At 71.4% G+C, this 25948-nt stretch overlaps 3 protein-coding genes across 3 annotated transcripts; 1 reads left to right on the plus strand and 2 right to left on the minus strand.

Annotated features, from left to right (window-relative positions):
• Positions 1-1624: 1624 nt before the first annotated feature.
• On the minus strand, positions 1625-2980 carry AURANDRAFT_64338 (hypothetical protein; the record flags this gene model as incomplete). Its single annotated transcript, XM_009039230.1, has 1 exon — positions 1625-2980. The coding sequence occupies one exon, from the start codon at positions 2978-2980 to the stop codon at positions 1625-1627; it is 1356 nt and encodes a 451-aa protein (XP_009037478.1).
• Positions 2981-3915: 935 nt separating this feature from the next.
• Positions 3916-7376, plus strand: AURANDRAFT_64339 (hypothetical protein; the record flags this gene model as incomplete). The annotated part of the gene is made up of 2 exons (XM_009038954.1): positions 3916-5918; positions 5957-7376. 2 exons carry the CDS (start codon positions 3916-3918, stop codon positions 7374-7376), a joined length of 3423 nt encoding a protein of 1140 aa, XP_009037202.1.
• Positions 7377-23076: 15700 nt separating this feature from the next.
• On the minus strand, positions 23077-23667 carry AURANDRAFT_6451 (hypothetical protein; the record flags this gene model as incomplete). Its single annotated transcript, XM_009038942.1, has 2 exons — positions 23077-23160; positions 23317-23667. Coding segments are annotated over 2 exons (435 nt in total), but the record flags the coding sequence as incomplete, so codon positions are not given.
• Positions 23668-25948: the final 2281 nt, after the last annotated feature.

The raw sequence follows: 25948 nt of genomic DNA on the forward strand, positions 1-25948 counted from the left end.
GGCGGCGGCCGCGGCGCCGCCGCCGGCCGACGACGCGGACCTCGAGGCCATGGAGGCCATGGGCGAGAACGACACCGTCGGCGGCGGCTCGGCGTCGCCGTCGAAGAAGCGCGCCGCCAGCGGCGACGACGACGGCCCGGCCGTCGCGGCGACGTTCCTCGGCTCGCCCGCGGCGAAGCGGCGCGCGGACGCGGCCGCGGCCGCGGCCGCGGCGTCGCCGCGGTCGTCGCCCCGCGGCGGCGGCTCGTCGCCCCGCGACTCCGAGGACCTCGAGACGCGCTCCTGCTGGGTCTGCAAGGAGGCGGGCGAGATCATCCTCTGCAAGGAGTGCAACCGCTGCTTCCACTACGACTGCGCCGGCATCACCGTCGACGACTACGAGGAGTGCGCCTTCTGGCACTGCCGCGACTGCGCGGGCAACGGCGCGACGGGCGGCGCGCGCGCCCGCCGGCGGTAGGCGCGGCCGCGCCGCGAACGACACGACCTCGAACTTGAACTTCCGCGCCGAGATCCGCGCCGCCGCGGGTCCGCGCCACTCTCCCCCTCCTTCCCCGTGTGAGTTGTGTTAACTCCTCCTACTGAGAACTGCAAACTTGACGATGGGCGGCCTAGTACTCGGGAAATATCTCGCGGCTCGAGCGCCAAAATGCGAGCACGTTCCAGAAGCACTCGTTGGGCAGACGCGTGCTAAAGAGGCGCTCGAGGACCTTGTCCGCCGGCGGCGCTGCGCGGCCGTGGATGCAGAGTGCACGAAGCCGCACGAGGCCGATGCGCGGCGCGCGCACGTACGCTGCCCAGCAGCCGCCCGCGTCGCGAACGTCGTCGAAGAGCTGCGCGACTTGGCATAAATGATCGACACGATGCTCTGGATTCGCCTCCTGCCGGTCCTGGATGATACGATTGGTGCCGTTTAACTTCTGGTGAGCTAATCGTGCTGGTGAAACACCTTGGGAGTTGGGGGCGTCGAAGTCAGCGCCGCGGCTTACGAAGAAGCGCACGAGATCAAAAGAACGCACAAGATCGATGACGGGAGCCGAGTGCCACCGCGTTCTCCTGAGGACCTCAGAGAGCACCGTCTGAGTATTCTGAAATAAGGGGGAGTACCAAGCATATTGAATTTGCGTCTCGGCGTCGATCCGAGCCCCGGCGTCAAGCAGGAGGGCGGCCTCCGCGGGGGTCGCGCAGAAGGATAGAGGCCGGCCAAGATGCCCACATGCGTTTGCGTTCACTCCATGAGAAAGCAGCAGTCGAATCATCTCTTTCCTTTTCTCACGTTTGTCAGCACGAAGCTCGACACTTCGATTAGATATGAAAACATACTTGTGACGTAGAAACTCAAAAAGCGCACAGTGATCTGCGTCATCCAACGTGTCGAGTGGAGCGGTTTCGAGCCACGCCCGCACCTCGCTGATCTCAAAGCGGCCGTCGCGGAACAACTCAGCAATCGCCGCGCGCGCCATGCGCTCTTATATTTTTGACCTGGGCATGGCAATAAATCGGCGAAGGGAAGTCTTGGAGCGCTCGAGTCGATAGGGCCTGCCATACGATAGGCCACACCAGTCGCCCCAGATCTCAAGCGGCGAAGGTTGCGGCAGCTAAAAACACCACAGCTAAACACAGCGCCTCAGCCCGCGCCCTCGAGGACCCGTCGGAGCGCGGGCGGCCGCTCCTCGACGGGCTTGCGCCGCTGCTTCGCGAGCCACTCGCCGAGGCCGAGGTCGGCCTCGCGATGCTTCCGGGGCACGCGCGTGTGGCCCTCGCGCGCGACGAAGGCCGCGAGGGCCGCGGCGTAGGCGTCCCCGCGGTCGTTGGGCGCCCAGGCGAAGCCGAGCGCGTCGAGGAGCGCCGCGCGGTCCGCCGCGAGGGCCCCCGCGCGCTTCAACCTTCGCTGCTTGACGACCCACTGGCCGAGCTTGCGGCCGTCGAAGGTCGTGAAGTTCGCCGGCACGCGGCAGTCGCCGCGCGCGGCCGCGTAGCGCCCGAGCGCCTCGTAGGCCGCGTCCCACCGCGCCTCGCGCGGCGTGCTCCAGGACACGCCGAGGCCGTCGAGCTTCTCCGCGTGGACCGGATCCAGCAACCCCGCGTCGGCCCTGTTCCGCTGGTCGAGCAGCCAGAGCCCGAGGCGCGCGCCGCGCTCCGTCGCGTTGCGAGGGACGTCCGCGTGGCCCTCGCGGCGCACGAAGTCCGCGAGGCGCCCGTACTGCGCGCGCCAGGCCCGCTCGCTGTCGCTCAGGAGGATCCCGCCGTCGAGCGCCAGGAGCTGGGCGCGCCGCCGCGGCTCGAGGCGCCCCGTGCGCGCGAAGCGCCGCTGGTCGCCGAGCCAGCGGCCCAGGCGGACGCCGCACGCGGTCACGTGCGCCGACGGCACGCGCGCGTCGTCGTGCTCTTGGGCGTAGGCCTGGAGCAATCCCAGCTTGTAGACCCACTTGCCGCCGAGCTCCTCGGCGGCGCCGTTGACGTGCGCGACGACGCGCTCGCGCTCCGCGTAGGCGGCCTGGAGCTCCGTCCACGAGAGCCGGAGCGACTCCGCCTTGTAACTTTTCTCGGCCCAGACCGCGCGCCGCGCGGACCGCGCGGCGTCGCGGCGGCTCAGGCCCGGCGCGAGGCGCTGGCGCAGCCGGCTCGGCCACCGCTCCGGCGTGACGTCGCCGCCGAAGCGGCCGCGGCGGAGCGCGACGACGCGGAGGCACGCGCCGAACGCCGCGTCCTCGCGCGCCCAGCCGAGGAAGACGTCGACGGCGTCGTCCTTGGACTTGGCGATGCGCCGCCAGGTCTCGTCCTCGTCGTTCTTCGACTTGGCCAGGCGCTGGAACGTCGTGTCGTCGTTGGCGTCGTAGGCGAGACGTCGCGGTGGCGCGCCGCTGTCGTCCGGCGACGCGCGCCGCAGCGCGAGGCGTCGCGGCGGCGCGCGGTGCTGGACGGGAGTTGGTCGTAGCGTGGCCGCGAGCCGCAGCGCGACGGCTACGAGGAGGCGCGACATCGACTTTCAGGCGGCCATGCCTCACCTTTCCAGCGGCACTTCAACGTTGCATTCTTTCCCCGAAGGAGGTGGTCGTGTATTCCGGCATGCTCCTGGCTGCTCTGGCAGCCCGCGCTGCCGCCGCGGTCCCCGGCATGCTCCTGCTTGCTCTGGCAGCCCGCGCTGCCGCCACGGTCCCGGTCACGAACGCCACCGTGCCCCTGTGGACGTCGAACTCGTCCTGCGAATACGTGCAACTACGAGCCTCGTTCCCGCTCGCGACACCGCCGCGATCAATCACGGTCTACGCGACGGCCCAGGCGACGGAGAAGCTCCTCGGCGCCTACAAGCTCTGGGTCAACGGCGTGGCGCTTGCCGAGGGCCCCGGCCGCGCGCTCTCGAGCGAGACGCAGCTCGTCGACGTCGTCGACGTGGACCCGTCGAACGCCGACGCGCTCGCGCTCGCGGTGCAGGGCTACAAGCAAAAGGGCGGCGGTCGAATCCTCGTCACAACAAAAATCGTCCACGCCGACGGCACGGTAGAAATCTTCGGCAGCGACGCCACCTGGAAGGCGAACTGCCTCGACGGCGCCGCGCGGCAGGAGTGCTGCCTCGGCGGCAACTATCACGCGCCGCGAGAGAACTGGGCCCTCGACGCGTTCCCCGCGGGCTGGACGGGCGCGACCTTCGACGACGCGTCCTGGGAGCCGGCGGCGGCGCAGAAGGCCTTCGCGCCCCTGGAGGCGAAGGCGTCCCGGCCCGTCGGCCGCTTCGACGACTGGCGCCGCGCCGTCGCGATCACCGAAGTCAAGGAGACGGTCTGCGCCGCCGCGCCGCAGAACGAGCGCCTCTACCTCACCTGCAACGGGACGTCGACCATCGAGGCCGTCGTCTTCGCCGACTTTGGCGCGCCGTCGGGCGCGTGCGCGGCCCCGCGGGGCGCCGCCGCGGCCGGGATGATTCCGACGCAGAACGCGAACGCGTCGGGCAGCCCCGCCAACAGCTTCGAGACCGACGCGACCTGCACGAGCACGGACGCGCACTCGAAGATCGAGGCGCTCTGCGTCGGCCGGACGTCCTGCGACCTCGGCTCGGATTCGCGGACGTTCGGGTCGCCGTCGAACGCGTGCCCCGCGTCCAAGTGGGCCGCGGTCGCCGTGCGCTGCGCCGCGGCGGCGCCGAGCTACCGCTACGTCGTCGACCTCGGCGCGGAGCTCCAGGGCGGCGTGCTCCTCCGCGTGCCGGCCCACGACCGGCGGCGGGCGGCGGACGTCGTCGTGCGGCTCGGGGAGGCGCGGCTCCCCAACGGGTCCGTCGAGTTCCACATGACGACGGGCAACGACTACGAGGAGCGCTGGGCCCCGTACGAGGATGGCTCCGAATCCGTCTTCGACATGGGCCACGAGTACCGCGAGTTCCGCTGGGCCGAGGTCGCGAACTCGCCCGCGCCGCTGGAAAAGGGCGACGTCGGCGCGTGGATCGTCCGCTACCCGCTCGACGCGGCCGCGTCGACCTTCGCGAGCGCCAGCGACCGCCTCGACGCCGTCTGGGCCCTCGGCAAGGACACGATCGTCGCCACGGCGTTGGACGTGAACACGGACAGCAACACGCGGCAGCGGGACAACTGCGGCATCGACGCGCACGTCGCCTTAACCGGCCAGCTCGCGACGACGGCCGACGCGTCGCTCCCGCTCCGGTCCCTGGGCTTTTTGCTCCGCGCGGGCGACGGCGTGCGGCCGTCCTGGGTCGAGGACAAGCTCAGCGCCGTCTGGGGCCTCGCCGCGGTGCTCCGCGCGGACCCGGCGTCGCCGACGGCGCTCGCGCTCGCGAACCGGACCTACGCCGCGCTCAAGAACCTGACGCTCCTGCCGGCCTACTACGACGCGTCGGCGCACGTCGTCGTCAAGGGCAACCCGTCCTGGCTCCAGAAGAATTTCCCCAATTCCACGTGCGAGAAATGCGAGCCGGATTTGGTCGACTACCCGGGCCAGTACCTGGACGGCTACGACTCGCCCAACAACCGGTCGACGTCGACGAACGCGCACGTCTTGGACGCCGCGCGGGACCTCGCGACCATCGCACGGGCACTGGCGGCCACCGATGGCTCCGCGAAGCAGGCGTACCTCGACGACGCCGAGGCCCACGACGCCGTCGCCGACGCCATCGCCGCGACGCTGTCCTCCGAGGCCTTCTTCGACGGCACTGTCTTTGTCGACGGCGACGGGTCGACCCATGCGAGCATCGCGGCGCAGTACCTCGCCTGGGGCGCCGGCGCGCCGAAGAATCCGTCCGCGGCGGCGCTCCGGGCCTTCGCGGCCGCCGTCGCGAACAAGACGTTCGGACGCGCGGAGCCGGCCTACTCGTGCATGGGCGCCTACTGGGTCCTGCGCGCCCTCTACGGCGCGGCGCTGCGCGACGGCGACGCCGACTACCGCGCCGCGGCGCGCGCCGCCGCCGAAGTCGCGCGGCGCGTGCTCGTCGCGGACGAGACGTGGCAGCTGATGCTCGCCGCGGGCGCGACGGCGACGATGGAGGTCTGGACCGTCGCCGACAAGGGCAACCCGACGTGGTCGCACCCCTGGTGCTCGGCGCCGGCGACGGCCGTGCCCGCCTGGCTCGGCGGCGTCGCGCCCGCGGAGGGCTCGCCGGGCCGGCTCCTCGTGCGGCCGCAGCCCGGCGCGCTCGCGTCCTTCGAGCTCACCGCACCGACGCCCTCGGGGGCCGTCGCCGTCGCGCTAGCGCAGGACGCACACGTGCTGAATCTGACGGTGACGATCCCGGCGAACGCGACGGGCGCGCGCGTCTGCCTCCCGCGCGCGGCCGACGCGACCGGCGACGACGCGGCCGACGCGCTCACGCTCGACGGCGCGGCCGTCGACGCGCCCGAGTTCGACGGCCACGTGCTCTGCCACCCGGCGGACCTCCCGCCCGGCACCCACGCCCTGAGCCGCGCGAGCGCGTAATGTTGCCCCGGACTTGCACCGCAACAACCTCAAGGAGGCAGCCCGCGCGCAGCGCGATGGCGGCGGCCTGGCTCCTCGTCGTCGCGCTCGCGCAGCGAGCGCGATGCGTGCCGCACCCGAGCACGGCGGGCGTGGATCTCTACGAGGCCATCGGCGCGTCGCGCGGCGCGGCGACGGAGGCGCTGCTCGCGGACCACGCCGCCGCCGTCGCGGCGACGATGCCGGCCCTCGAGGCCGCGGCGTCCGACGTCGTCGACGAGGCCACGGCGGCCTTCGAGGCGCACGACGCCGCGCTCGCCGCCGTCGACGAGGCCCTGCTCGTCGCGCGGCGCAAGCGGCTCGAGGTCAACGCGGAGCTCGACGCGGCGGCGAAGGCGCTCCGCGCGGCGACGCTCGCTTTGAACCGGTCCGCGGAGGGCGGCCCCCTCGCCGACGCCCTCGAGACCTACGCGACGGCCTACAACTTGACGGCCAAACTCGTCGACGACGCCGTCAAGGGCGGCACGAAGCTGCGGCTAAAAAAGAGCGACCCGAAGCTGAACGCGAAATTGGAAGCGAACGTGACGCGCGCGCTGCTCGGCGTGTCGCTGTCGCCGGCGGCCAACGCGACGCTTAAGCGCGCCTTCGACGCCATGCGCTGGGACCGGTCGCCCAAGGACCGGTGGGACGCCGTGCTCACCGTCGACGACTTCCTCGACGGCGGCGAGCCGCGGCTGTCGCGCGCCGCGATCGCGGCGCTCGGCCCGATCGACTGGAGCCAGCCCCTGGACCCGCTCCGCGTCGAGCGCGACGCCGAGCGCAAGCGCCTCAACGCCTACTTCGACTACGAGGGCCCCGGCGGCATCTCGTACGCGAAATTTCAAGCGGCCGTCCTCCGCAAGGTCGCGCACCTCGACGCGGGCGCCGTCGACGGCTTCGTCGCGGCCATCGCCTTCGCGGACCCGGCGGTCAAGCCGGGCAACGTCACGGCGGACTCGGCGCGCGCGCTCCTCGACCTCGTCAACGACACCGCGGTCTCGATCGAGGACCCGGAGCGGTGGACGGATCGGCGGTCGCTCCTCGACGTCGAGGGCCCGCCGGCCGCGGCGTCCCTCGCGGAGTCGATTCGCGCGTCCTGCGTCCAGCTCGAGGCCGTGCCGCCGCTCCTCGCGCGCGCGGAGCGCCTCGAGGACGACGCCGCGGAGCTCCGGCTCGCGGCCGAGGCGAAGCTCGCGGACGCGGACGCGGCCGGCCTCGCCGCCGACGCGGCTTTGGAACGCGCGCGGGCGCCCGTCGCCGCCCTCGAGCAGCGCGGCCGCGTCCTCGACGCCGCCCGCGAGACGCTCGGCGACCCGGAGCGGCGCGCGCGCTACGACGCGCCATGCCGCCCGTCGCGCGACGCGCCGGGCTGCTGCGCGCGCGCGCTCCCCTCCGGCGGCGTCGAGCTCGAGTGCGCGGCGCCGGCCGCGGGGTAACGGGTGGGGTTCTGAGGTCGTGGGGAGGAGTGGTCGTCGTCGGAGTGGGTGGTGAATAGTCGTGCGGCGACGCTGAGCCGCTGAGTCGCCGGGCTTGCGGCGGAGAGAATCGTCCAGATCACGTGATCACGCGTATCGTCGAGTCTCAACCTCTTCTCGGGCCGCGTGCGCGACGAATTCACAAGTCTAATGGATCGGATGGACGTTGACGAAGCGTCTCCTTCAATCATCAAGCATCGCCCGAGCGTTTTGACGAAGTGCTGTCGCTTAGTCGGCCAGAGCGGTTTCCTCGACGCCGGCTCGTTCTCGGCCTTGCTAGCGGTTAGCAAGGCGCCCTCGGCGGGCTTCGACCCGTGCGCGCTCACTCTGGCATGGCGACTGGCGGCGGAGCGGGCCGTGGCCGCGAACTCGATCACGTCGCGGACCGCGATCGGCGCGAACGGGCTCCTTGCGCTCGACCACGTGACGCGAATCGACCTCGTCGACAAGGTGCTCTCGCTCGCCATCGTCAACCCGCACCGCCCGGGCGTGCATGGTAAGGGGTTCGAACTTGCGGAGTTTGCCGGCGAGGAGAACGACCAAGGCGAGCACGTGACGACGCGCTTCGTGGACGCGTGGGAAGCGAAGCGCATCCGCGGCGTCATCGTGGGACAGACGGCCCTCTACCTCTACCTGAAGTCGCAGGGCCATGCGCCGTCATCGCTGCCGACAGCGGTCAATGTAGATTTGTGCATTGATGGTGTGTTCAAGCACGTGCATGGCCTGGTGTCGTACGACGGTCACCGCAACTGTGACATCGGATATGGTGACTACGAACAAGACTTTAACAGCGGCAAGTTGAGCTTCCGTCGGCAGCTACCCCAATTTTGTGAGGAGATGAAAATCTTCGGCGAGAAGGCCGCGTCGCCGCCGAACATTGTCGTGACACAGCTGACGCAGCCAGCTTCTTCAGACGTGGATTTAGTGGATCTGGCCATGCGACATTCTCTCGGCGCGCTACAAGTTGTGGCGTTCTACGATGAGGGCGCGCTGCGTTTCTTAAAGACGCTTGAATTCGATGAAGCAGTCGCATCACGTCGCGTCGCCGTACCCGTCGCCGGCTATGACCCCGCGGATGTGGCGACTTTACGGCTCTGGGGCTTCGACGACGCGCCGATGGAGCTGGAGTGCGCCGATTTGGGGAAGTGGTGGAAGCTACTGCCTCCGAACCAGAAGTACGCGTCGGGGGGTGGTCTCGACTTCTGGCAGTACCACGATCCCGCGACGACGTCGGCGCTGCTGTGCGCGGGCCGCGTCGTCCCGCGCAAGCAGCACGGACGCATCTGGCGCGATCGTCTGGTGCTCTACGCTCGGACGCCGCGCTGGGCCCTCCGGCTCGAGCGCACGCGCGTCGGTAGCCGCCCCAAGCTCGAGCTGCTCGCGCTCACGAAGAGCATCCGCAAGGAGATTCCCAAGCTACTCGAGTTCTCGCTTGCCGACATCGTCTCTGGCATCGGCGGCTCCTACGCCCTGCACAACTTCATGTCTCGCGGCGGCGCGTCTCTGGGCTGGGAGCCGAACGACGTCGACTACTACCACCTACGGCACGGAGACGCAGCTTCGCGTTTGACCGACTCCATCGCCACCTTCAAGGCCGCGCTCGTGGCCCGCGACGGCCCCTTCCCCGGTGGCGTGACTTTGGAGTTGGACGACGTCACGCGTCTCGCGCACCGCTATCCGCCGATTGATGACCTCCGGCCCACGATCGTCAACGACTATGCCCTCAAGATCACTTTCCTCGATGGCGCCACGGGCGGGCGCCACGAAGTGAAGATGGAGAAGATCTCCTTCATAGAGATCGAGACCGGCAATCCGAACCTGACGCTAGATCGCATCCTCGCGAGCTACGACATCGACGTCTGCAGCGTCGGCATGCGCTTCATCGACGGCGAGTGGCACTTTATTTGCGCGGAAGACGTGGCCGCGGCCATCGAGGCCAAGACCATGACGGTCCGCGAAGGCCGCGTGACGAGGCGGACGTATTCGCGCGTGGACAAGTACAAGTCCCGCGGCTTTGCGCTCTCCGACGACGAGCGCATGATGGCGTTCTTGTTAGCCGCGCTGCAATTCTAGAGGCCCCAGACTCGTGCGTATCCCTCCCCGAAAGCGAGCGCGGCCTCTGATTGATGTACATAACCATGCCTGCTACTACGTAGTTACTTCCCCCCTCAACCCCCCCCCCCCCCGCCGACGGCGTTGACCGCGTCGGCCCAGGTGCCGAGGACCTTCGGATCGTCGGAGAACAGGTAGAGCGCGCCGTCGCGGAGGACGACCTCGACGCAGGTCTTCGCGACGGACGCGGCGGCGCCCTCGAGGCGCAGGGCCGTCGTCTCGCCGACGCGGCTCTGGAGCGTCGCGTCGCGGACGTCGACGCGCGTCAGGAACAGGTCGTCGCCGTGGAGGCGGAGCGCCGTGGGCTCCGGCGGCGCGTCGACGTCGCCGCGCGCCACGAGGAGCGTGCCCGCGGCGTCCGGCGCGCGGAGGAGCGTCTTCTGTTGCCGCGTCGACAGGCCCCGCTCGAGGACGCGGGCCTTGGGCGTGCGCTTCGAAAAGGTCCCGAAGGCCTCGACGCGCGACGCCGGCGACGCGGCGCGGAGCGCCTCGAGGAGCCCCGGCTCGCCGTCGCCGTCGCCGCCGCCGTCGTCGCCGTCGCCGTCGTCCGGGCCCGGCGCGTCGCGCTTGAAGTTGATCATGTGGCGCAGGGACTGGGACAAGTCGAGGTGCTTGAGCACGGGGCTCAGCACGGACGTCGATGCGAGGGCCGCGACGACGTCGCCGAGGCTCGCGCCGTCGCCGAGCTTCGCCGCGCCCTTGATGTCGAGCTCGTCGAGGTAGATCGCGTTCCCCTTTTTCTTGAGCGCCGGCTCGTCCTTCTTGAGCAGGCGCGTGAGCGCGTCGGCGCCGAACTTGTGGCCGAAGGCGTCGCCCCGGCCTTTGTAGCCGGAGAAGAGCTCGTTGAGGTGCAGGCGCACGTCCTTCACGCCGAACGCGCGGACATCGAGCAGGAGCGGGAAGTCGTCGAGCATGCGGCGCACGTCGCCCAGGGACCCGAGGCGGAAGCCCGTCTCCGCCGAGTTCTGCTGGAGCTGCGCGAGGGCCGTGAGCGGCCGCTTCTGGAGGAGCTCGTACTGCGTCGGCGCGCCCGCGACGGCCGCGTAGTCGACCTTCAGGACCAATTCGACGTCGGGGCCGTCGCGGCGCGCGTACGCGCCGACGTTCCGGAGCGCCATGCGGCCCCGGAGCTTGTAGACCGCGCCGCCGCCGGCCCCGCGGTCGCGCGACGCCTTGAGATCGCGGCCGTGGACGTTGGAGGGGTCGAGCACGAGCATCTTGGACGTGACGATCCAGCGCGCGACGGCCCTTCGTCGACGCCGCGGCCTCGTCGAAGACCTCGACGACGAGCACGGCCGACGGGTCCGGGCAGGCGAACTCGAAGGCCTCGTGGGGCTCGAAGACGGCCTCGCGCCCCGCGCCCCAGGACGCCCGCTCGGCCGTCCGCTTCGCGTCGCCGCGCACGGACGCGACGACCGAGGACCGCGCGGGCAACCCGTAGCCCCTCACGACGGTGACGCGGAGCGCGTTCGGCGGGGCCGCGCCCCGCGGCAGCTTCCGCGCGACCTTCCCCTCCGCGAGCGCGCGCTCGAAGCGGTTCACGTTGAACTCGCCGCGCGCCATGCCGAACGCGACCGTCGCGCCGCGGACCGACAGGTCCTCGACGGCGACGGTGCAGAGCCGCGTCGCGTCGACGCCCGGCGCGCGCTCCCGGAGCGCCTTGTGGAGCGACGGGTAGGGGCTCCAGAGGATCTGCGGCAGCGTCGCGTCGCCGCGGCCGGCCTCGAGGGCCGCGGACCCGGACGCGGCGCCGACGACGGCGCCGCGGCGGCGGAGGTCCGCGCGGAAGCGCGCCGCGGCGGCCCCGTCCTCGGAGAGCAGGGCGACGTTCGTCGCGATGCCCATGTAGTCGTCGGCGCGGCCCTCGTTCGCGCGGAAGACGACGACGTCGACGACGCCCGCGCCGTAGCTCCGGCGCCGGAGCATCGCGAGCGGGATCGACGTCGGCGGGAAGTGCGCGTGCGCGGCCGTCCGAGGCGACCGCGTCGGTGCGCGCGAGCGTCACGGCCGCGTCGATGGCCGTGCCCGTCGTCGTGATCTTCGCGTAGACCGCGCCGGCGGCCCGGGGCGGGTCGAGGGCGACATCCAAACGCACGACGGCGTAGTCCGGCGCCGCGGCGGCGGCGCGCCGCGGCGCGAGGCTCCGGAGCTTTGTCGACGCGAGCTTCGCCGCGGCGTAGAGCAGCTCGCGCGGAAATCGCAGCACGACGCGCACGCCCTCCGCGGCGACGAAGTCGCTGACGTAGCCCGGCCCGCCGCTGCCCAACCGAAAGCCCTGGACGTCGACGGCGACGCGGAGCTCCGACCCGCCGTCGTCGCCGCGCCAGAGGGAGAGCGACGGCGCGACGCGCTCGAAGCCGATGTCGAGGCCCGGCGCCGCGGCGCGCACGATGTGCGTCAGGGCGGCGCCTAAACACCGCGGCGCCTCGAGCGCCGCGGCGCAGACGAGGAGCGCGATGGACAGCGGGAAGCTCCGCGCGTAGTACTGGAGCGCCGCCGCGGCGGCCGCGGCGAAGTAGGGCCACGCGCGGAACGCGGACCGGAGCCGCGACGACTCGCGCTTCGTCGACCGCAGCCAGATGGCCGCGCGCAGGACGCCGTTGTCCGTGTCGGCGTGCTCGCCCATGAAGAGCGCGTGGCGCCGCACGGGGAAGGACCGCACGGCGGACGCGGGCTCCCTCAAATCGCTCGGGTCCTTGACGAAGGGCAGGCCCAGCAGCGGGATCGTGCAGTGGCCCACGCCGTAGGTCTCGAGCAGGTCCGTGCGCAGGCGCTCGTAGACCTGGAGCCGGAGCGCGTCCCTGCGCCGCGACGCCGCGGCGTTCGACGCCGTCATCGACGAGCCCGCCGCGCCCGCGCGGTCCGCGGCCGCCGCGGCGCCGAAGTCGGCGCCGTGGTTGTGCCAGTCCTTGGGCGCCGGCGCCGACTTGACCTCCTTGACCCGGGGCCCGTCGCCGAGCTTCGCGCCGACCGTGAGCACGTAGTCGCCGCCGAGCACCTCGACGACGGCCTCGGTCTTGAGCCGCGCGTCGCGCACGTCCACGAGGCGCACGTGGGCCGCCCAGGGCCGCGCGCTCTCGTCCCAGAGCGCGCGGCTCCAGTCGTCGACGCGTCCCGTGAGCCGCGGCGTCGGCGGCCGTCGCCGCGCGGCGACAGCGACGAGCCGGAGCTGCGCCTGCGACCGCGGGCCGCGCGGGTCGAGCAGAAGTCTGTCGAGCGCCGCGAGCCCCTCGCGCACGGAACGGCGCCGCTTCTGTTTGAGCTCCAGGGGCCGCCAGGGCGGCAGGGGCAGCGACGCGCGGGCCGCGAGCATTTCCAGGTACGCGCGCTCGTGCCAGACGTGCAACCGCCGCTGCGGCACGGACCCGATCTGGAGCGCCTTGGCCCGGAGCAATTTCACGCCGCCCTTGAGTTCCTGCAGGAGGTTTGTGGCGGCGGAGAGGTCCTCGTCGACGGTCACGGCGAGCTTTGTCGCCGCGACGCGCGCCGCGCCGCGGTCGCCCGTCCACGACACCTCGACCTCGACGGCCGGCGCGGCCTCCTCGCGCGCGAGCACCGCGCGCGGCACGGGGAACTCGAAGAAGGCCGGCGACGCGTTGACGAAGTCCGACGGGTCCCGCCGGAGCGTCGCCGACCGCCAGGGGCCGTCGCCGCAGCGCACGCGCGCCTCGCACGTCGTCTCCGCCGGGCCGACGTCGTCGCGCGGGAGCCGGCACGCCTGCACGAGGACCTTGATCGTGCCCGGCAACACGTGGGACGCGAAGCGGTACAGGTCCTTCCCCGCCGCCTCCTGCCGCGCGACGCACGCGACGAGGCCCGCGTCCTCCATCGCCGCGAGCGTCGCGGCGTGGCCGAAGCCGTAGAGCTTGAGCGCCTTGATCGCGTCCTCCGCGACGAAGGCGTCGGAGTAGTAGGCGAAGCCCTCGACCTTGCGGCACGCCACGGTGACCTCCTCGGCGAGGACGCCGGCGAGGTCCAACAGCTCCGCCGGCTCGGGGAGGCGGCCCAAGACCTCGCGGAAGGTCTCGGACCGCACCATGGAGTCATGCTCGACGACGTCGACGCCCTTGAGCGAGCACTTGCAGAGGCAGGGGATTTTCATCGGCGCGACGTTCACGCCGCGACGCGTGGGGGCGCGACGCGCGGGCGCTGCGATCGTTGCAGTGGAAACCCTCGGTGAGACAGAAACCACAGCGCAACTATCGCCATTCCATCCATTCCCGCACGGCCCGCGTCGACGACGGCCCGTGTCGACGACCGTGGGAATCGGCGGATCTCAAGCGAACTCCCTCCACGGAGTCCTCCTCCGGACCTGTCAACTGGCCCCCCCGACCTATGTCCCCCCGAGATGCCCCCCCTGCTTAGCCTAGCCGATGGGCACGACGGGCGCCACCTTCGGCTTGCCCTCGGGCCACCAGGTCGCGACGCCCGCGAGGGACCGCGGCGGCCGCGGCACCTTGGACCGGCAGACGACGCAGCCGCCGTCGCACTGCGGGCAGGGCGCGCCCGGCGCGCAGTCCGGGCAGAAGCGGCAGCCGCAGCGCGTGTCGTGGGGGTAGGGCTCCCAGGCGACGAAGCCCGCGACGCCGTCGTTCTGGCAGAAGAGGCGGCAGCCGCACGCGGAGCCCGAGTGGCCCGGGCGGAGGCACCGGTAGCAGAAGTGGTGGCCGCAGTTCGGGCAGCCCGTGACGGGCATGATGTGGTGGCAGGCGTGGCCGTGGAAGTGGGTCACGCCGAAGCCGCACTTGGGGCAGTTCTTGCACGTCGCGGCGATCAGACCCGTCGTCGTCGACTCGTCGCCCTCGCCGATCGCGCGCGCCTCCGCGCACGTGAGCGCGCGGTGCGCGGGGATCTTGCAGTAGAAGCAGGACTGGCGCTGGCAGTAGACGCAGGTCACGAAGAAGGGCGCGGGCTCCGCGTCCGCCGCGCCGCGCGCGTCGTCGTCGGGCGCGACGCGGCCCCGCAACCGGTTCACGGCCTTCGCGCTCGGCCACGCGCTCTTCTTCATCTTGAGGCGCAGGGACCGCACGACGCCGTCGAGGGGCACGTCGTCGCGGTCCACGGCGAAGACCTTGGCGCAGTCCTTGTAGGTGCAGTAGAAGCGCTGCGTCTCCGGGATCGACGCCTCGGCGATGAACCGCTCGACGCGCGAGAACTCCTCCTCCGTGATGGGCAGCACCTCGGCGTTCCTCGTCGTGTCCAGCGTCACCAGACGCCGCACGGTCGAGAGGTGGACGACGCCACTGCAGCCCGTCGGCCGGAGCGGGCACGAGAGGCCCGCGGCGACGACCTGGCCCGCGACGTCGCCGAGCGCGGACCGCACGAAGTCCGCGGAGCAGCCGACGCAGATCGTGTGGCCGCACGTATCCAAGGTCACGAGATCCGCCGCGCCGATCTGGTCGCAGCACACGGAGCACATGAGGCTCCGCGCGGGGTCGCAGAGCGCGGACGGCTCGCGGCACCGGCTGCAGACCTCGCCGTTGAACTCGCGAAACTCCTCGGCGCAGGGGCGGCACAGGCTCCGGTGGCCGCAGGGCGCGTCGACGACCAGGTGCTTCGCGTCGCCGCAGGCCGCGCACGTGCGCCGGAGGTACGCGGCCGCGTCCGAGTCCCTTCCCGTCGTCACGTCTTCTTTAAGCCGCCGCATGGACGTGAGCCCGAGGCTCGAGCCGTGCTCGCTCGCGCGCTTGAGCTGGGCGAACATGGCCTCGCCGTCGTCCTCCGTCGCCCAGACCGCCCCGGGCGCCGCCGGCGGCGGCTCCTCGGCGCCGCGCGACCGCGCGGGGAAGAACCACTTCGCCTTGGCCCCGGGCCCCGCGAGCGACGCCGCGCTGTGCTGGTCCCGCGTGACGGCGTCGACGATCGTCGACGGCGCGCGGCAGGCGTGGCAGATGTCGCCGCTCTCGTCGCGGAAGAGCTGCGCGCAGCCCAGACACAAGAAGAGGTGGTTGCACGGCACGTTGAGCGCGGCCGCGCGGTCGCTCTGGCAGAGCGTGCAGGCCAAGACCCGCGCCTCGCCCGCCGCGCCGCGCGCCGCGCGCTCCGCCTCCCAGGCGGCCATGGCCTCCTTGACCTGGCGCCGGAGCCGCGCGCGCGTGACGGCGGACCGCGCGCGCTGCCACCGCCGGGGAACGACCATCACGCACTCGTAGAGGAAGCGCCGCGTCGGGACGACGGGCGCCAAGAGCAGCAGGTTGAGCGCCGACACGGCGTAGGCCACCAACCCAAAAATGAGGTAAGGGTGGCGGCCCTCCGGGTCGCAGCCGCGGTCGAGCGACGTCGCCGTCCGCCGGCCCGTGTTGTAGTTGTCGGACGACGACGGCGTCGCGCCCCGGAGGATGGGCGAGATCCAGAAGGGCAGGCAGCCGCAGGCGACGCCCAGGAAGGGCACGATGGCCAGGAAGAAGAAGGCGATCTGGCCGACCTCGCCGCCGAGGTCCTGGGGCCGGATGACCGGCCGGAGGTATTCCATGCCGTAGCCCGCGAGGCCGTTCTGCCGGACGATGTTGGGCCACTCGAGGAACAGGAGCCAGAAGGCCAGGTAGAAGAAGCCCGCCATGGCCGAAAAAGCAATAACCGCCGCGTAGGCCCGCCCCTGGCGGCCGCCGAGGTGCCCCGCGCACCGCACGGAGCCGCCGCGGTTCGCGTCGTGGATCCGCGGCCCGTTGAAGGCGTCGGCCAAGAGCCGCGCGGGGCTGAAGCTCGGGCAGGACTCGCAGGCGTCGCGGCCGACGCCGTCGTTGTAGTCGCCCCAGTCGCAGCTCCGGCACTCCGTCCACCCTTGGCGCGCGTACGTGCCCTTGCCGCAGGGCTTCTGGGCCGTCGCGCCGCGCTCGACGGGCGCCTCGCAGACGTAGTGGTGCTCGTGCTCGCACTGCTCGTCGGCCCAGAGGCCGCCGCCGCCGGCCGCGTCGCTCGCGGCGACGCACTCCTCGGGGAACTCGGCGACGATGTCGTAGGGCTCCTTCGTCGTCGTCGTGCTGTCCTCGGTCTCGACCGTGACGCGCGCCCAGTCGCGGTACCAGGCGCACACCCTATGATTCGCCCAGGCCCAGGCGTTGGCCTTGCCGAGCTCGTTGAGGCCCGTCCAGTACCACTCGTCCCACTCCAGGCCGGTGGCGGGGCCGACGACCCAGCCGTGGATCTCGTAGTTCTCCTCGTCGCCCTCGATGGTGACCAAGTCCATGCCGGACGCCTGGCACTGGGCGCGGGCGTCCTGCCACGTGAGCCGAAACCCCACGCCGCTCACGGGGAGCGCGTAGCAGCTCGATCCGGACGACCGCGTCGCCACGAAGCCCTCGATCATGTCCCAGCCCGGGCAGCTCGACGCCGGCGCCCCGGCGGGCACGTGGCCCGGGTCCGCGACCGTGCAGTTGGGCCGCGCGTGGGCGTCGGCGGCCTGGTACGTGCCCCGCGGGCACCACGAGCAGCCGCCGGCGGCGTCGGCGTACGACCCGCGGCCGCAGCAGGGGCCGCCGGCCGCGCAGGCCGCCGCGGCCTCGTAAACGGCGATGCGCGAGAGGCTCGACGACGCCGCGACGATGTCCACGTCGGCGTCGCCGTCCGCGTCCGCGGCGGCGACGTCGACGACGTACGCCGCGTCCGTGACGTTCCCGCCGAGCGTCCACCCGTTCTCCCACGCCCACCAGCGGACGCCCGCGGCGCCGCCAACAACAACATCCACGTCGCCGTCGCCGTCCACGTCCGCCGGCGCGACGACCGCGGGCCAGGGCTCCGCGCCGCCGGATGCCAGCGCGTGTTGTGTGAAGGCGTAGCGGACGACCGTCGCGTTGTTCTCCGTCGCGTCATAGGGAAAATTCTCGAACCAGGCGACGTTCCCGAGCGCGTCGCCGACGACGACGTCCACGTCGCCGTCGCCGTCCACGTCGACGGCCGCGAGGGACGTTACATTCGCCGCCGCGGCGCCGACGGTTTCGCGGGAGACGTAGTCCGCGGTGCCGTTCGCGTTGTCGAGCCAGAAGACGCTCCCGCCCTCCGCCGCGGCGAAGTCGACGTCGTCGTCGCCGTCGACGTCCACGGCGTAGACGGCGCTCCCGCCCAGCGCCGAGTAGGAGGCCCAGGAGGTGCTCGCGAAGCCGGAGCCCGCGAGGTTTTCGTCCGCCAAATTCTCGTACCACGACACGGGCCCGCCGACGCCTCGGTGCGCCGCGACGACGTCGACGTCCGCGTCGCCGTCGACGTCCGCGGCGAAGATCGCCGCGATGCTGTCCACATGGCTCCGATGGGCTCGACGACCCACTGGAGGTACTCGTACTCGTTCCAGGAGACGGCGGCGCTCGTCGCCGCCGCGACCTCGAGCGCGCCGTCGCCGTCGAAGTCGGCCGCGACGACGTCGACCCAGGCGGAGCCGCTCTCTAACACGTAGGTGTCGTACTCGTCCGGCAGGTCGTGGCGCCAGTTGTGCTCGTAGGAGCGCAGCCCGTACGCCCCGTCGGCCGCCGACCACACTTCGATGCGACCGTCGCCGTTGGCGTCGGCGGCGAAGATCGCGGCGACGTTCGGCGCGTAAGCGCTGACGATGCGCTCGACGAAGGCGACGCCCGCCGCCTCGGCGCAGGCCCAGGCAGCCCATGCCAGGAGACGCATCATCGCTTCGAAGCTCCGCGTTGAACGTTCAATAACGCAGGCAAAACTTCAAGTTGCAGTGCTCCAGGCCTTGCCACAAGCTCTCGCAGCCCTCGACGTCGTCGTACGCGCCGTGATGAAGAGCTTGCGGGCCCAGCTCGCAGCCTGCCTGCTCGCCGCCGGCGCCGGCGCCTGGATCGCGCCGTCGGCGCCGAGAAGACTTCATGCGGCCCGCGCGCACGTCGACGACGTCGTCGAGGCGCTCTTCGTCGAGAGCTCCGTCGTGGACCCGGCCCAGGTCGCCGCCGCCTGCGCCGAGGACGTCGTCTGGGACGATCGCTGCCGGCGCAAGCCCGCGCGAGGCCGCAGGGCCGTCGAGCGCATGCTCCGGGGCAAGTTCCGCAGGGGCGGCAAACTGGTCGTCGAGCGCGTCGCCGAGGCGGGCGAGGGCTCGCGGCTCGCGGGCTTCGCGTGGCGGCGCGAGGCCGACGACCTGCCCGGGGTCGGCGGCCTGCGCGGCGTGACGCTCGTCGAGTGCGACGACAGCGGAGAGATCGCGTCCGTCGTCGAGTCGAGCGAGCCGCTGCTGAAGCCGGGCAAGCTCACGGCCGACCTCTTCGCCAAGGTCTGCGCGGGGCTCCCGAAGATCACGAGCGGCGCGCATGTGCCGCGCGCGGTCGCGGGCTGCGGCGACCTGGTGGAGTACATCTGGCGCGAGGCCTACCCCGCGGGCGCGCCGCCGGCGGTCTTCGCGGAGCACTGCGGCGAGGGCATCATCTGCGAGGACCTCAACTACCGCGAGCCCTTCCTGGGCAAGCCCGCGGTCGAGGCCATGGTCGAGGAGTACGACCTCGGCGGCGTCGAGTGGATCCTCACGCGGGCGACGACGGGCGCGCGGAGCTGCGCGTTCACGTGGCAGATCAAGCTCAAGGGCGAGGTCGCGGCCGACGGCGTCTCCTTCTACGACGGCTACCCGGTCCAGTACATCCGCGACATCCCCTCGCCCCTCGTGAAGCCCGCGCCGCTCCAACTTCTCGCCGCGCGGCTCCGCCCGAAGCTGCGCGTCTTCCGGGGCCGGCGGGCCCACTGGTGCTACGGCGACTCCGAGGAGGGCCGCCCGCTCGAGCTGGCCTGCGACGTGTCCTATAACTAGCCTCAATGCTGCTGCGCCGACTCGGAAGTCCTTTTATTGCGACGACCTGGGCTCCCGGATCATGGCCCAGTTGCGGAAGTCGCCGACGGGGCAGATCTCGTCCGCGACGACCTCGAAGCCGAGTTTTGCGTAGAAGCGCACGTTGCGCTCCTCCTGCGTGAACAACAGCACGGCGAGCTTCTCAGCGTCGGCCTCGCGCATGGCCGCGGCGAGCGCCGCCGAGCCGACGCCGCGGCCCTGGCGCGCCGGGAGCACCGTCACGCGCTCGAGCTTCGCGATCTCCCGGTCCCCGACGATCTCGCGCTCCTTGGCCTCGAACCAGCTCTTGAGCCGGAGGAGCCGCGCCGTCGCGCCGAGGCCGAAGCGGAACGGGAAGCCGAGGAAGCCCCAGCGCACGAGCACGAGCAGCGTCGGGGTCGGGGTGTTCGGCCGCTCGAAGAGGTAGAATCCAATGATTTCGCCGTCGTCCTCGACGACGCGCGCGACGCCGTGCTCCAGCGCGAACTGGTAGTTGCGCTCGAAGAGCCAGGCGAGAAATTGCTTTCTGGCGTCGTCGTCGGGCACGATTGCTGCGTAGGAGCTCGTGTTATGGAACGCAGCGGCGGAGAGCGACACTGCGGCCGCGAGGTCGTTTTGAAGCAGCGGTCGCGTGTGCTGCATTTTTGCCTGTTGGTTTGTGACAATGGCAATGCAGTGATCAGCGGATGCACTGCAGCGCGTCGCGGCGCAGACGACGAGGGTGATCAGCGATGCACTGCAGCGGCGCGCAGCCGACGAGGTGCGGCGGCGCCGAGAAGCCGCATGAGCCAATGATGATGATGCAATGGTGCTGCTATGTTGCCATCTCGTCCTGTATTCCCATACCCGGGCAGCCTCCGTCTTCGTCGCAGCCATCGGCGGTTCCGCGTCGTCGAGGCCAACGATGGCGAGCGGCTTCGAGGACATCGTCGTCGGCGTCGCCGGGACGGGCATGATGGGGCAGGCGCACGCGTACCGCTGGAGCAAGGAGGGCCTCAAGGTCGTCGTCGGCAGCCGGGACCCGAAGCGCGCGGAGGCCCTCGCGACGAAGCTCGGCGCCGGCGTCGAGGGCGGCTCGCACGCGGACATGCTCGCGAAGGCCAACTTCGTCTTCCTCTGCACGCCGCCGGGCAAGTGCCTGAGCGACTTCTTCGAGGCCCACGGCGCCGCGATCAAGGGCCGGGGCCTATGCTTCGTCGACCTCTCCGTGGCCTTCAGCCGCTACGGGTCTCCCGCGGTCCAGCCGCCGGCGCCGTTTTTCTCGACGATCGAATGGCTCAAGTCGCTCCTCGACGACCCGTCGACGTGCTTCGTGAAGGCCTGGGCCAATCTCATGGCCCAGTCCATCTCGAAGAACCGCAAGCAGCCCGTGGAGGTCGCGGGCGACGACAAGGCCAAGGAGATCGCGTTCCGGCTCCTGAACAAGGTCGGCTTCACGCCCTGCGACTGCGGCGGCTGCGCGGACGTCCCCAAGATCGAGCCCGGGTTCCACGAGCGCCGCTGGAAGCACCCGACGCACCTCGCCTTCAACGGCGCGAACCACCCCTAAGGCGACCCTCTAATCTAGGGGCCCAGGGCATTGCTGTCGGCGGCGCTCACGACACCGACTGAGGCTCGCTGTAGGCGTCTGGAGGATCGCGATTGGAGATTTCGAGCCAGCTCGAGCTGTGAGTTTCACATTCTCGGATCTGCCGCAGCGGCGCCTCGGCTTCGCGAGCTCGGCAGAAGAAGGCGCTCCGAGCATGGCTCCGTCGGCCCTCGGCGCCCTCGTCGCCTTCTCGGCGGTCCTCACGACCTACTCCTACTGTTCGCCCGGCGACGCCTGTTGGCCCGACGAGGCGGCGTGGGCGGGGCTCGAGGCCTCGCTCGAGGGCGACCTCTACGCCGTCGACGCCTCCAAGGACTACGACGAGTGTGAGAAGTGCGATTCGGACGCGTATTGCATCTCCGCGGCGGCGCACGGCATCTGCATGCACGCGCACGCGTGCGCGCACGAGTTCTGCCAGGAGCAGGCGGACTGGGACGTCGGCGACCACGTCGTCGCCGTCGCGTCCGCGGCGGACGTGTCGGCCGCGCTCGCCTTCGCGAACGCGCACGATCTGGCGGTCTCCGTGAAGACGACCGGCCATTCTTACACCGGGTCCTCGACGGCGAAGGGGTCGCTCCTCGTCTGGACGCGCGGGCTGCCGACGCTCGGCGCCGTGACCGAGGGCGCCTGGACGGGCTCGTCGTGCGGCGACGCCGTCGACGCCGCGGCGACGCTCGAGATCGGCGGCGGCGCGACCTGGAGCGACGCCTACGCGGCGGTCGGCAACGACTAGCGCGAAGCCCGCGTCCGTGTTTTGCGTCCGTTTAGTGATTTGATTGTTTCTTTCGTAGCCACGTCGTCGGCGGCGGCGGTCTCACGGTGTCCGCGGCGGGCGGCTGGCTCCAGGGCGGCGGCCTGTCGTCGACGGCGCGGAAGTACGGCCTCGGCGTCGACAACGTGCTCCGCTTCGACGTCGTCCTCGCCGACGGCCGCGCCGTCGTCGCGGACGCGTGCTCCGAGCCCGAGCTCTTCTGGGCCCTCCGCGGCGGCGGCGGCGGCACCTTCGGCGTCGTCACGTCGGTAATCTACAAGCTCCACGAGCGTGAGACCATCGTGACCCTCGACTTCCACCTGAACACGTGGGGCGCGTTCTGGCCGGAGCAGCGCGAGAGCTTCGTCAAGTTCTGGATCCAAGAAGCCCCCACGCTCGACAATCGCTGGGGAGGCTACTGGTCGCCCTACTCTTTGAACCTGCAGTTCGTCGGATCCCGCGCCGACGCCGACGCGACGTTCCTCGACGCCTTCGACGACTGGCAGAAGGAAAACGAGGGCTGGCTCGAGTGGTGGGTCTACGACGTAGACGAGGAACGGAGCTACTTCGACTACCGAGGCGGCGAGGACGCGATGGGGAATCCCGAGTACACCGACGCGACGGGCAGCGGCTACGAGGGCCTCAACCTCGCGTCGAGGCTCGTGCCGACGTCGTACGCCGAAGAGCGCCCCGACGACCTCCGGCGCTTGTTGATCGACCTGGTGGAGCGCAGCGGCATCGGCGGTATCTCTTACTTCTTAGGAGGCGTGACGGCCGAGGTCGGCGCGGACGAGACGAGTGTGCATCCCGCGCAGCGGACCGCTATCTTCAACATCATGTCGACGAACGACGAAGCGCACGATATGGTGCGCGAGGCCCTGCCCAACGCGGACGGCAACGGCGTCTGCTTCAACCACCACGCGACGCTCGAGCCGGACTGGCGGAACGCCGCGTTCGGCGCCAACTACGACCGGCTGCTCGCGGCGAAGGACACGTACGATCCGGACCGCCGGTTCAACTGCTGGCACTGCGTCGGCTACCGCGGAGCCGAGATGGAGCAGGGCGACGAGGACTCGTGGACGCCCGAGCCGACGCCCGAGCCGGAACCCGAGCCCGAGCCGGAACCCGAACCTGAGCCCGAGCCCGAGCCGGAACCTGAACCCGAGCCGGAACCCGAGCCAGAACCCGCGGAGGCCGACGGCGCCCCCGGCCGCGCGGTCGCCGCCGCCGCGATCCTCGGCTCGGCCGCGCTCTTCCTCGTCGTCTGAACGCAAGCACAAACCCTTCCCCCACCTGCGCAAGAAAAGCGAATTGGTTAGTCCATAGAAAATCCGTCGATTATCCGACGACGTTCTCCGGGCTGAGCCTAGGCGGGGGGAAAGGGAGAGGCATGGTCTACACTTGCCAGGGCCCTTTACAACGGCGCCGCGCCGGCGAGGTCCTCCTCCGGTACGATGGACGCGTAGTGGGACTCGGCCCAGAAGGCGAGCCAGATGGTGGGCGGCGCGGTCGGCGGCGTCCGATGCTGCGGCGTCGCCTGCGGCGGCGGCGGCGGCGGCGACGATTCCAGAGCGCTCAAGACGTGGGCGACCTCCGCGTCGAATTCCCGGGGCCCCAGCGACCGCGGCGGCGGCGCGGACGGGACGGGCGGCGCCTCCGGCTGCGGAGCCTCCAGCCGCGCGCGCGGCTCGACGCGGAAGATGCCCCGCTCGTTGTAGGACGTCACGAGGCACACGACGATGCCGTAGACGTCCGCGGCGGCCTGGAGCGTCACGGCGTCGCCCCACTCGCCGTCGTTGCCCATGCGGCGCACGAAGCTCTCGAAGTCGGCGTCTTCGGCGTCCTCGACCATGCAGAACTCGGCGTACCGCTCGGGCTCGAGGGTGAGCTGGCCGACGACGCGCTTCCGGACGGCGTCGTGGCGCTCGTCGTTGCCGCAGAGCTGGTGGGCGATGGCGCGGAACTGGCAGTTGCCGTCCGACGCGACGGCGTGTTCCCGGAGCCCAAAGTCCTGGAGGCGGTCGCGCAGCCTCTTTCGCTCGACGCCGAGGCTCTCGCTCCCGTCGCTGGAGCACCGGCTCGGGGTCGAGGGGGAGGCGTCCCCGTGCAGCAGTTCCGCGGACTCGAGCGCGCGCTTCAGGACCGTCGAGCGCTCGTAGGTCCGCATCGGCCGGACGTGGGCGTCGCCCTCCAAGAGCGGCGCGTGGTCCCAGGCGCCTTTGGTGCGCAGCCGCGGCGTCGAGGCGTCGAGACTCGCCACGATGTCTTTGAAGCTCGGCCGGACCGACGCGTCGTGCGCCCAGCAGGCGGTCATGAGCGCGCGGACGTCCCCCGGCATCGACGGCGGCGCCTCCGGCCGCAGCCGCTGAACGACCTTGAAAATAACCTGCGGGGGCGAGAGGCCCTCCCACGGATAGCCCCGCGTCCAGATCTCGTAGAGCACCATGGCGTAGGAGTAGACGTCGCACCTTCGTGGAAGGCCTCGCCGTTCAGGTACTCCGGCGCCATGAACGCGGGCGTGCCGCAGAGCCCGGCCGTCGCGCGCGTCGCCGCGAGGTCGTCGCACTTGCTCAGGCCGAAGTCGCAGACTTTCCCGCGGCCGTCGTGGGTCAGGAGGCAGTTGAGGCTCTTGAGGTCCCGGTGCTCGATGCGCGACCGATACAAGTAGGCCATGCCGCGCGCGACGTCCGCGGACCAGACGCGCTGGCGCTCCGCGTCGATGGCGCCATCGGCGTCGAGCGCGTCCCGCAGCGAGCCGCCCGGCAGGTATTCGAGGACGAGCCCGAGGTACGTCGGGTCGGTGGTGACGACGCCGAGGACCGCGACGATCCGCGGCGACCGGAGCCGGACCATGATCGCGAGCTCCCTGGAGAACTGGGAGAACATCCGCTGGCGGTCCGCCGCCGTCACGCCCAGTTGCGACATTTTCTTCAAGCAGACCGCCTCGCCCTGGTACTCGGCGAGATGCACGGTGCCCTGGCCGCCTCGCGCGAACGGCTCGTCCTCGACGTCGCGCAGCTCGACCTCGAATTCGGCGATGGTGCAGCTCGACGCCCGCGGCCTCGCGCCGTAGGATTCGATGTCCTTCGTCTCCTCCGTCTTGAGGATCTCCAGCGCTGTCGCCTCATCCTCGAAAACCTCTTGCTTCTCGGCGTCTCTTCGTCGCCTCACGACGACGAGCGCGACGACTGCAAAGAGCGCGCACGCTGCCGCGGCGGCACCGCTGCCGATGGTCGCCGCGTCCGTGTCTGCGCTGGAAGAGCTCGTCCCGGATTCCGTTGCGTCCGTCGCCGTCGGCGCGGCGCTCGGCGGCCGCGTCCGGGTCTCCCGCGTCGTCTCCACCGTCGACTCGGTCTCGATGAGCGCCACGGACGCGTCGACGTCGACCGTCGCGTCGAGGTCCAGCGCGTCGCCGAAGGCGCCCGACGCGACGGCGTCGCTGAGCTCGTCGACGTAGCCGTCGTTGAGCGCCGCGGCTTTCTCGTCGTCCGTGGCCACAAAGGCGACGGTGAAGTCGACGCGCGCGGCCGCCTCGGACAGCCGGCGCCGGCGCCGCGCGGCCGCGACGCCGTCGACCGTGACGTCGTCCGCCGACGGCACGAGGGGCACGGACGCGGCGACGGCCTCGGCGAACGCGGCGACGGCCGCCGCGTCCGACGCGAACGTCGCGGCGTCCACTCCCGTCAGGACGACGCTCGACGAGCTCGCGACGACGACGACCTCCGCGAGGAAGGCCGTCGGGGCGCGCGTCGGCCGGGGCGTCGGTTCCGGGGTCGGCGCGGGGGTGCCTTCGGGCGCCACGGCGCCCAGCGCGGTCGTCGGCGCCGCGAGGGGCGCGAGCGTCGGCGCGGCGGGCGCGTGGGGGCTTTGCGACGGCGCGGGCGTCGGCTCGGGCGACGGCGCGGGCGTGTAGCTCACCTGGAAGTCGCGGGAGTCGGCGATCGTCGCGTCGTCCGTGCAGGCGATGGTCACCGTGTAGGCGTCGGCGTTGATGTCGGCGAGCACCTCGGACTTCGCGGCGCCGTCGTTCGCCGTCGTCCGCGAGTAGGTCTCGACGCCGGCGGAGCTCACGGCGGAGACAGCGACCGTCGCGCAGGCGTCGGCGTCGCCGCGGTAGTCCCAGCGCAGCTCGCAGCGCGTCTCGGCCACGCAGGTCCAGCCGTCGCCAAAGGCCGTGATGCGCAGAAAGGACGCCGTCGGCGCGAACGTCGGCGCGAACGTCGGCTCGGCCGTCGGCGCGGGCGTCGGCTCGGGCGTGGGCTCCGGCGACGGCCCGAGCGTGGGCTCCGGGGTCGGTTCGGGCGTGGGCTCCGCGGACGGGTCGG

This window comes from Aureococcus anophagefferens (genome assembly GCF_000186865.1).
Source record: "Aureococcus anophagefferens unplaced genomic scaffold AURANscaffold_10, whole genome shotgun sequence".
NCBI classification, from domain to species: Eukaryota; class Pelagophyceae; order Pelagomonadales; family Pelagomonadaceae; genus Aureococcus; species Aureococcus anophagefferens.